General features: G+C 32.9%; 1 protein-coding gene across 2 annotated transcripts in view; it reads left to right on the forward strand.

Moving 5' to 3' along the window:
- Tm2 (tropomyosin 2) overlaps positions 1–12074 on the forward strand; it is a 46108-nt gene that overhangs the window by 28317 nt on the left and 5717 nt on the right. For both annotated transcript variants that reach the window (XR_011331362.1, XM_069821220.1), the window contains exons 5-9: positions 117–234; positions 1038–1108; positions 1190–1265; positions 3170–3232; positions 4095–4164. Coding sequence is in view for 1 of the 2 variants with exons in the window: in XM_069821220.1 (XP_069677321.1) it covers positions 117–234; positions 1038–1108; positions 1190–1265; positions 3170–3232; positions 4095–4164 (398 nt within the window). In the remaining variant the exon portion in view is untranslated. The remainder of the gene's footprint in view (positions 1–116; positions 235–1037; positions 1109–1189; positions 1266–3169; positions 3233–4094; positions 4165–12074) is intronic.

Consider the following 12074-nt stretch of genomic DNA (forward strand, 5'->3'; position numbering starts at 1 on the left):
TCGAAACTGATCTTTTTTACGATGACTATATATACTGGTACTCTAAACGTAATGCATGATTTTGTGTTATTCTAGTTTGTAAGTTTTATTAATTAACGAACTAACTCTGATTGCAGAATGTGCAAGGTATTCGAGAACCGCAGCCTTCAGGATGAGGAGAGGATGGACCAGCTGACCAACCAGCTGAAGGAAGCCAGACTGCTGGCTGAGGACGCCGACGGCAAGTCTGACGAGGTGATTATCTACTCTGAAATTAGATCTTCTCTTTGTTAATGTAATCCACGACCATAACATTTTTGTAGTAACACAGTTTTGAATAATACTTGAAGAGAATTACACACTGACAGATATTTAATTTTTAAACTCGAACAAGAAAATGACTTTATGTTAAAAAGGAAAATCTACTTGTAGATGCGGCTAGAATGGTTACAATAATATCGATTAAATCCATTTACTTCTCAAAACAACTTTTTCCGTTGCCTGAGGGTAAGAAGAGTGTTCTTTTGTTATAAGAAATGTAAGAAAGTCTCTACAAATTTAGTTTTTTGCTTCATCGTAAGCCTGTGTCTATCAAATATGGAGAACAGGTTTAAAATAGAAATCAATTACCACTAGTGCAACAATTTTGGGGTTTTACACAGTGTAATAGATGTAGAAACATCGTAAGTGTCGGTTCTATCATTAGAGAAAGTAATGCAACGAGAACTTATCTATTTCATCGGATACATAGAACTATTCTCCAGGTCTGGCTTAATTTTGTAAAGATTTTCACATCTTGGAAGTTTTAAATCATACAATTATAAGAATTTTATCTATCCACTGTTCCCAGAATTCGGGCATTAGCTGTAGGCACCATTGTAGTATACACTTGTATCATAATGATAACGCACCGGTAACTCATATACTAATTGTCCCGTAATGCTTATACCAGTACTTATTTTCTCTTGCTATTTTACTACAATTTTTTTGCTGATCTGAGAGTAGTGAATGCAGCACTCTTCTGGTCAGGAGTTGTGATTGCTTGTCTGTGCATACAGGTCACCCAGAAGCTGGCCAACGTTGAAGACGAGCTGGAAGTGGCTGAGGACCGAGTCAAGACCGGAGAATCGTAAGTTAAGATTCCCAAGTGTCAAGTCGTAGCTTAGACTCATTGACTTCGACTTTGTAACTGTACTTTTACGCTTTGCAGGAAGATCATGGAGCTTGAGGAAGAGTTGAAAGTCGTCGGTAACAGCTTGAAATCTCTGGAGGTCTCTGAGGAGAAGGTGAGTGTCGACTATAATCAAATTAAGACGAGCATATTATATACATTTTATGTTATCAACATAGCTTCAAGTGTTCATGCTGTAAACTCGTAAGTTCGTAATAATTATCATTATCAAAAACTGAAAGCATGTAGGCTGTCTGAAGTCGGTTAAACCTTCATTTTGATCTCATCTCTTTTTGATTCTCTCAGTGTGATTTATTGTTACAAGCTAGTTTTTCTATCCTTTTTCTTTCATACTGTAAATATGATGATTCCATTTTTTCTACACATATTTCCAGTAAATTTTGTTTTTGAAATACCGTAGTTCTGATATCAAAATACATTGCGTATCTTTTAAATTGTAACCGGAAACTTCTCTAAAAATGTCCAATCCGATTTCGGAAAGATCGTTGAATTGTTCTCTTAGAACCTAGGTTTCATTGCTATAATGCAATTTTGGTATATAGTATTCATAATTCTCAATATTATTTACATATTTTAGCATATTTTCACAGTTCACAGAGAAGAAATATGAATCTTGCTTTTGTTGTTGTTGCTTATGGCTAATCGAGTCCATTTCATCAGCTTTCTAGTATCCCAGTATTGATGGCTGATGTTCTTCATGGTCTTATGTGTCGGATCAAGTTTTCTGCAGTATAGCAGGTGTTTGTCTTTGTTTGGTGTTATGTTTTTGGCATATCGTACACCCTTCTGATTCTAAAATATTTATCCTATTAAGTGGGCTGCAAGACAGTTGTTGCAAGTGTTAAAACGGAATAAAGCTATAGTTCTCTTCAGAGTTTGTTCTTGTTTCCAAGTACAGTCACCATCTTTCCAGATTTAAGCGTTTGCTATGTTTTCGTGCGCGTTGTTCTTGGCGTTTTCTTATCGTTCTTTTCGTCACTGTCTTTGCAGCTGGCATGTTAGTGGGAATTGTAGTTTGGTTAGTGCAGTAGCCTACCCTTCTTAACCAGGTGATCTGCCAATCCGTTTCGTGTTATTTGTTTATAACAGGGAAAAGCACCAATTAAAATTGACAGTACAAAATTATGTCACTTATGTCATGAAAATTAAGAACAAATTTAAAAGAAATAAATACATATTATTCCAACGTGTGGCGGAATTCATTGGAGCACAAAGTGTCTATTTAGGCAAATTTACTCTCGTCCACAGCTTCCCGGGCAATGCTAAGTAATTAACATCTGTGGCAAAAGATATTCAAAATGAAGACATATGCGTCTATTCACGTAGTAACTGATGTGTTTCGTGTTGAAGTTAACTTATAGGGTGGCCATAATCTTGAGACAAAGTCATCCAGCTACTTACAAAATTAATAGGTAAAGCAGCTCCGTACAAGATTAGCTTAATAAAATATACGTGATTACAGCGATCACAAAATTTAAGCCGGTTCGTAAAGTAGCCATAAGAAATTAATGCATTTTCTCAATACTAAACAATTGTAAATAATGTTGTTTTACTCTCGAATACCGGGATTTGAGAATTTTTGTACAATATGTTGAGATGATTTGTCCATAAATTTCACGTGCATTAGTAGCCTAATTTAGTTTTTTGAATAGGTTAAAATTCAATATTTTGTTAAAATTTAGAAGCAGATCTCTTCATGGTTTACCGATATGAAAAGGGTAATTTTAATGTCTTGTTTATATTGGCAACAGGCCATGACTGTTTGGCCAAACACCTGCATAGAATTGGAATATATCAGTCCCCTAACTGCCCATTATGCAACTCAAATCAAGAAATGGATTCGAAACACCTCACAATCTGTGCTTCAGTGACTGACTATGACAATATCTTTGAAAAATATTGGAGTGAAAGAGGTCAAATGACTTTATTATCAAACGCCTGGCATTAGAAAACAACAACATAAAAGACATTGAGGTGTATACGTGCTTTGTGTTACAGGCCAACCAGAGAGTAGAGGAGTACAAGCGCCAGATCAAGACCCTGACTGTCAAGTTGAAGGAGGTGAGTTCCACGTTACTTCACTGCTTCCCCTTAATTTTATTTTAGCATTTCTGGAGTAAAACTATCACATTTATATACTACTTTGACAGTTAGTCTGTGTCATGTTAAGCACTAGAAAGGTACCGGTTCAAACCCGGAAGATGGCAAATGATTTTTATCTTAGCATCAATTCCCAAATTGGTGTGGAGAACACTAGTCTTTTTTCCTTGTGGATAAAGAAACTCAAGCATATCTTACTACTACTTGCTAGTAGGCATAAGAACTTTACTCTCCTGATTCCGACTCGCCTTCATGGAGTTCAATAAGAATAAACTTCTGAAAGTTTGAGTAATCACTTGAATTCTGTGTGAAGCCAACTGTATGTTTTGATACACTTCAGAGGTTTATAAATGTTGTCTATTGTAATACTGGTAGAAACATTTCTTAGTTTCGCTGTAATAATTCTCACTGGATGAGAAATCTTGACTTCATTCATGATGAAAATTAACAGCAGTTATGAAAGTTACGTAGGTGCTTTCATGTTAAAGGAAGCCTTTTACAATTCCTTGACAGAAACTTTAAGTAAACTCTCAGTTTTTGTGGCTAGTTTTAATTGTGAAATAACGAACCAGTTAAACAAGACAGAGAGATACCTGCATTTAACACAAAAAGCCATACACCAAAAGGGTATGAAGAAGACTTGTTTTAGTTTTTTTGTAACTCTTATGATTGGCTATACTCAGTGTTTTTGTTTTTATGGAATTTGCGTCGTAAATATTCACTACTATGAATGAAGTATGTCACCGATATGCAGTAGATATGCTCGACTAAACGCGTTGCTAACACGAATGAAAACCCACATGAGTGTGTATTATTTTTGCAGGCTGAAGCCCGTGCAGAGTTCGCTGAGAAGTCCGTGAAGAAGCTCCAGAAGGAGGTTGACAGGCTTGAAGGTACGCCCCGCGCCTTGACGCCTCCATCCTTGTGGTCCCTGTGTACAACTCCCATTGAATTTACCTGGTGAACTGTTCGGTCTCGCCCTACGATTTCACTAGCCATGAGCTGTATGTCCAAAACCATACATCACTAAACTAACTTAAGAGGACAGTGCAAAATATAGATAAGTCGTCTAAACATCTAGAAACTGCTTCGAAACGGAAGTGACAGCTAATTATATTGTAGAAGAATTCTTTTCCACATTTCTTTATCATCTTCCTTTATCAGTTCATCATTAGCATTATCATCTTATTTTCATCATCGTAATAATAATGATAATAACACTGTAATAACCACTGCGTTCGATCTTCATTTTCATTGCTTTTCCCTTTCATAATCATAATTACCACCATTATTACATATATCAAGTTTTTAATTTTCAGTAATAATAATAATAATAATAATAATAATAATAATAATAATAATGATAATTATAATAAAGAATACCACTCACTTCATCCTCATTATTTTTTCTCCATTATCATCATAGTCGTTATTTACACGAGTTCATTTATTTTCCGTCGTATCTTCAAATCTTCACGTTTCCTTTTTTAATTTTCTACATCGTCATCGTTACTACCACCATCTTTATTTAACTGGTTACATTTTCTTCATTATTAACAGATTTTCACTAAAACTTTTATTTTCATCAGTTTTTTATTTATTTTTCTCCATCATCATCATCATCATCATCATCATCATCATCATCATCATCATAATCATCTTCATTAGCGTTTCTTTTGCTTCACTTTTTTCAATATCATCATCACCTCCCCACTTTTATCTTGACTGGTTTCATTTCCTTCATTATTACCACTAACATTTTTGTCATAGGTAATCTCATAAGATATTTCCATTTTGTCGCGCTCTTAAATTTTTCCAAAGGAAAATAAACTCTCGCGTAGTATTAATACGATTATTTAGCTAATAGAATAATTAATTAATTATTAATAAAATGAAGGCAATGACGCATAATATTACTGGACAATATACCCATATTTGATATACATCTTACATATCGTATCATATTTCAATCGCTGTTACGTTCTATTGTATTCGTGAAGAAAGAATGTAAATATTTTTTGTAAATACGACCATAGCCATTTAGTGTTAACTACTTATGACCGAAAGAAACAACGGAATAATTTAAATTTCATTTTTATTATGAATACAATGCAGTTAAAAAAATGGGAATTTAATTACGCGTACAATATTATGGAAGTGAAAACCTGTGAAAGTAAATTTATTTAATGTATTTGATGCTGAGTAAATTGATGTTGTTCAATTATTTATATATACTTTATATTGATCATTATGGTGTTCCTCGCTAATTTGTAATGGATACACTGCAATTTCCATCACCTTTTAAATACTTGAGTAGCCTATCAAGCAGCGAACAAATGCGACATCGATGACAAAACAAAAGTGATAATATAAAATCGACAATATTACAGTGATAGATTGATCTGATGGGTTACAATTCAGCTAGTTCTTACTCTGCATTGATGAACTGATACAGAAACGAAATAGTCTAGGCTATTTTTTCTAACTCTTTTATATAGCAGTTTTCATCAGCTTTTCTCTTTCATCATCATCATCATCATCATCATCATCATCATCATCATCATCATCATCATCATCATCATCATGTATGTATTTTCATTAGCATTTTTATATCGTTGTTAGCATCATATTTAATGTTATTTCCATAATATTCTTTAGTAGGCCCTAATCATCTTCACCATTATCTTCATCAATTATAACCATGATATGGGAGACAATGCAATATAGAACAGTGGTGGAATAATGACAAAGACCACGGAGTATCCTCAAATCTTTTCCACCACAGATCATCATCATGTGAACATGCGATTGAAGTGGAAATGAAGATGAGTCCCTTACACTTGAACAGTTCACTGGGCAAATCCTGACCTCAGATATCCCAAAAATCTAGACATGTGTCAGTATTTCTACACCTCTGCTATCATTGCGGCCGGGGATTTTGTTGCAAGAACGATCATGTCGATTTCTAGATGGAACGGCATTGTTTTTTTTTTTGCTTTTTGCTTCATTTTTAAGGCAGCTTAATGAATTAATTTTAACGGTATTCTGGCTCATTTTTTGAAGTCATGGCAGCATTTGTAGTCATGGCAATAACGGAATTATGATTTTTAAACATAAATGTAATAGCTCTTAAAGTAGATAGCTGTAATACCGACGCTATTCTAGTACTTTATTCCAGTATTAACTTAGAATGTTATAGCATTTTATAATAACTATGCTTCAGTGTTTGAAACAATCTCTCACTATGCTGAAAAAATATCTTTCAGGTGCAGAATAAAGCAAGAAACTTTAGCTTTGTTAACAACTTAATGTTCAGTGGTTCACTGGAAAATCAAAATAACACAGACAGAATTTGTTACAATGTTCTTAACTAAATTTCTGCTGTTATCTATATATAGCTCAAATGTTTTCAATTCGGATTATATCTGGGCGTTATGGGCATTATTAAAAAGGCATATGAATATGACAAGTTCAAACTGCCCGCAGTCACACTCTCAATTTCATGACAGTAGGCTATGCAATATCCGTTTCTGGTAACATAAGCAGAAAATCAGTTTCAGAAAAATTTAGGATATCTGTCTGTGCTGGAGAATGTGAAGAGGATTCTTGCTTGATTATTCACCTGATAAAGCAACTTCTAAATGCATCTATTATGAAATGTCATGGCATTCTAAGGCACTTATTCACTAAACCTCTCTATATTGCTGTGACGTAACCTCAATAATCCAAACAAGCTAACCTTCATTTCACCTTCCTTTCCGTAATGCATTCTGGTTTTGCATCCTGTTGTTTCCGTCCTTACAAGACATCTAAATCTTGCGCTTAGGGTTGGAGAGGACAAAGTTGAAGTCGTTCTACCCTTGGACCTCTGTTCCACGCTCCGATGAATTACAGTACTTTCATTTTAGCTGACCCGTGCGTGATCTGCAGGTAGTAATGAGGTTAGGCAACATCTCCGACATCTGTGTATTGCGGAGAAGCACGGCTGGGCAATACTGTACTCGTACGTTTGAAATTAGTAGGAGTAAAAATATTATTAGCTAAGAGATATTTGAATTTTACACACGAGGAAATTTATATGTTATGAAATTTGCGGTATTTCAGTGTGAAAATATAGAATTATGGTAAAGATTTTTTGGTAAACTTCCAAATAATATTACAATTTGTGTAGTCTAAACGTGAACGTAATTTGTAGTGTTGCACCGTAGTGTCGTTGTCTAAGGCATCATGTCTAGGACTTCAGTTATGGAGTGAGCGCTGGTTTAATTCTAAATGGGAAAATTTTTCTCATGAAATTTTGTCCAGTGTATGGGACCAGTGACTACTCAACACCATGATGAATTTGGAGAACTACGACAAGTAGCGAAATCTGGTTTCGAAAACCATCTACGGAGTAAAAACGCTGAGGAATCATTGTGATGACCACACGATACCTCCGTTCTGGTTTAGATTGTTCACTTCTACTAGGTATGTGGGCGTGAGACCAGCAGTCGGCTGGCCGGCCATGGTCCTTCATGGGCTGTCGCGCCACGGGTTATTGTTATAATAATAATAATTTATTTATTTATTTCATTTATTTATTTACTTATATTTAATGTGCTGTACAACAGCCAGAGGCCAATTACAGTTCAGCACAAACAATGTAAAAAAAATAGCAATAATTTACAATAAAAGTACAAAGAAATAATTAAATTAATGACAATTAATTAAAATGATAATTACAAATGAGACAATGGAATCATAAATGAAGAATGGAATCATATAAAATAATATTACAAAGATATACAAGATTATAATACAACGACAATAATGACAATGAATGGACGGGATAAAATGGATGATTAAACTACATAGCATAATGAGCGAGGATAATATTAAAATACATATTTAAACAAAAGATATAAATGAAAACTGATATAAAACTTCAAAATATATACTACACATTAAATGGATCCAAGCTTGATCCATGCAAATTAGCATATTTTATGCATCTGCAGACCGGAGAGAGAGATTTAGAATTTCTATTGTAAAACATTTTATGATATCTTAAACCCTTAGCAGGAATACGAAGACTGATATTGCTTAGGAAAGATTCACAATCAATATCACCCTTAAGAACTTTACAAAAAAATAAGTAATCAAGATCTTGACGTCTGGCAAATAAACTACAGCAATTAAAATATTTGCAGTTAATCTCATATTTATAATCATCAGAATTAGGTAAAAATCTAAAAGAACAAAGGGAAATAAATTTTCTTTGAATATTCTCAAGCTTAGCCGAGTCAGTGGAAGTAATAGAGTTCCATACTACAGATGCATATTCAAGCTTGGATCTGACCAATGTATAATATAAAATTAACAAACACATAGGAGTAGAAAAAGAATAAGTTACCGTATAGATCTAATTAGACCAAGCATTCTTAATGAATGGGTATAAATATATTGCACATGATCATGGAAATATAATTTAGAATCAAGTAAGACACCAATTATTATTATTATTATTATTATTATTATTATTATTATTATTAAACTTTATTTGTGATACAAATGAAAATATAAAACAAGAGAAGATAAATTTATTCTTTAAAATGCCTGTAAATAAATATTGTTTAAATAAATGATAATAAAATATGCGTTGGACACTTTAAAGAAGAGACGGTAGTAGTATTTTCTTAGAAAGGAGAAATTTATCATGCGAATTGAAATTTCAGACATTTCTTAAGGGGTTAGGTCCAGCTTACAGCAGTAAATGTTTTGGAAATATTAAACATTTTTTTTCCTCCATTACTGTATCTTGTACAATAATGAAAATTGGTATGTGTAAAACACTGTCCTTCTGCTATATGAACAAAAATATTTTTACGATTTTAAAAATATTATTTATTTTTTTTTTCAAAATTCAAAATGGTGGCGGTTTACTGTGCATTGATGAAGCGTTTCCCTCATAACTCATAAACTAGTTAACTTTTTCACGTTATCTCTCTTTTATTTTATTGCTGAAACTCATATTTACAATATCATGCTCTTTCAATTACATTTTGTTTTAAATTTTGTGTTAGACGAAAATACTGATATTTGACCAATTTTTAAATTAATTCATTTTTTATCATACAATCTGTCAAAGGCAGAGAAGTGATCTTGCATCATCTGGTAGATATGACATGCATAAATACACACAAAAGATTTCAACACAGAATTTTGGACAGTTTTTGTGTTATATGGAAAACGCTTCATCACCGTACAGTGAATTGAATAAAAAAATCTAAACAATTTTTTTTAATCGTAAAAATATTTCTTTCATATAGCAGAAGGACAGTGTTTTACACATACTAATTTTCATTATTGTAATGGAGGAAAAAATGTTGAATATTTTCAAAATTTTGCTGCTGTAAGCTGTACCTAACCCCTTAACTGAATACTTTCCAGCTGTCTCTTGACAGCGCTTGTAGCAGTGTTGTAAATTTATTTTGTACAAATTAAAGACCTGTATTTATATGCGAAAATGTTTTCACATAAGTAGGCCTACTGGTATTCAAAATATTTTAAGGAATACTAGGAGAAGATACCTGAAGGTAATTGTTCTTTTCAATAGTTATAATTTATTTTGCAGAAACTGTAGTGTACTCAAGAACGCATTAATGAAATTGCACAAAATAATAAAATATTCGTATTTTGCAACACTTCCGCTTCAGAGTCCTTCATTTCTGATTAATGCTAAGCTATATTGGCACCATCCGTTATAATGATGTTATGTTTCGTTACTTCGATTGTTTATAATGAGTAAAATTCCTAACGGAGTATCGGAGAACTGCATACGTCGCCAGCAGTTTTAGAAAGGAACTTTTCATTAATAATCGGATGTCTCCCTTCATGCCTCTCCTACCCATACCAGTTATGTGACACACTTCACACAGACGATTGATACACGTAGTAATCTAATCAAGTCAGCATGATATGATGTTGATTAAAATTTCGGGAAAGGAAGTCATCTCTCAGTTCAGATAAAATGCTTACCCAGTGAACAGTCACAGTTCAGTGTAGAAAGCAGCCAACCTATTACCCGAATTATTAAATGTCCAATTTTAGGCAAATCGTGGTATCAATAAAAACAATATAAGTAAAGCAATTTTTTCATACATTAATACAACGTTGACAACTATGCATATTACATACAATATACGGCTGAATAAGTCTGTTATGAATTTATGTCCCCGAGAAACAAATCAGAAATGTATCTCTTCACTCGATTTTAAGGTAACAGCTCTCCTTGTTTCAAAATAGATTAAGTTAAGGGGTTAGGTACAGCTTACAGCAGTAAAAGTTTGGAAATATTCAACATTTTTTCCTCCATTATTGTATCTTGTACAATAATGAAAATTAGTATGTGTAAAACACAGTATGTGCTATATGAAAAAAAATATATTTTTACGATTTAAAAAAATTATTATTTTTTTTTTTCAAAACTCAGTTCACTGTGCAGTGGTGATGCGTTTCCCACATAACTAAAAAACTATCCAACATTCTGTGTTGAAATTTTTTGTGTGTATTTATGCATGTCATATCCAAGATGCAAGATCACTTCTCTATCTTTGATAGATTATCTGATAAAACATAAATTCGTTTTAAAAATGGTTAAATATCAGTATTTTCTATCACACAAAATAAAAAAAAATATTATTTATTAAGGAATGTAGTTGAAAGAGGATGATATTGTAAACATGAGTTTCAGTAATAAAATAAAAGAGTGCGAACATGAAAAACTAACAAGTTTATGACCTATGAGGGAAATGCTTCATCACTGCACAGTGAACTGCCAAGATTTTGAATTTTGAAAAAAAAAATAGATATATACATATTTTAAATCGTAAAAATATTTCTTTTTTTCCTATAGCAGAAGAACAGTGTTTTATACATACCAATTTTCATTATTGTACAAAATGTAGTAATGGAGGAAAAAGTTTTGAATACTTCCAAACAATTTACTGCTGTAAGCTGTACCTAACCCCTTAATGTCTATAAATTGAAAAATTCATGCTGACAAGTAATATTTCTATTGAGTGCAGCTCTGTATATGGGAGATAGTAGGCCTACAGACTTCACAATGTATCGACAAACATTCTCTGAAGCATTTCACTAAAGTGTTGTAACGTGTCGAATAATGGTTTATCGTGGTTAAAAGTCCTCTTTCTTTTGAAGGAAATAATATTTGACTTTAAGAGGACATTCTGAGGCACATTGGTCAGCCCATACAACATTAATTTTACTTTCCAATTACTCTACTTAGATTTATATATATATATATATATATATATTTGAAAATAAATTACTACCAGGCGCTATGGGCACAGCTAAGAGGTTTAAATTAGATAATGGAAGTACATTAACAAGAACTCTGTCTCTTGGACCTCTTAGTAGTTCTTTGATAAGAAAGCATTTTTTTGTGTATAATACCACAGTATAGTACCTATAGTCACGAAGCTTGAGGTGATTTTTTTGCATTTCTCGCGATACAATGCTCCAACCGGTTAGCAACTGAAAGTATTAGGAACAATAGATTGTATGATAGTAGCGATCTTAGTGGCTAGCAACTAACGTACAACTGTCATTGGATGCATATTCTCTAAGTATTGAGCTTCGTGACTGTATGTACTAGACTGTGATAATACTCTGTAACTGCACACTGATATTCAGTAAAATGAATTCAATCTTTGTTTGTATCATTAAATCACTACATTTTGACCTACTCTTAGTTTTGTGAGAGATTATTGAGAAATTATGGGATTTTAATAAATATTATTTA

This window comes from Periplaneta americana, chromosome 3, assembly GCF_040183065.1.
Source record: "Periplaneta americana isolate PAMFEO1 chromosome 3, P.americana_PAMFEO1_priV1, whole genome shotgun sequence".
In the NCBI taxonomy this organism is placed as follows: Eukaryota; Metazoa; Arthropoda; class Insecta; order Blattodea; family Blattidae; genus Periplaneta; species Periplaneta americana.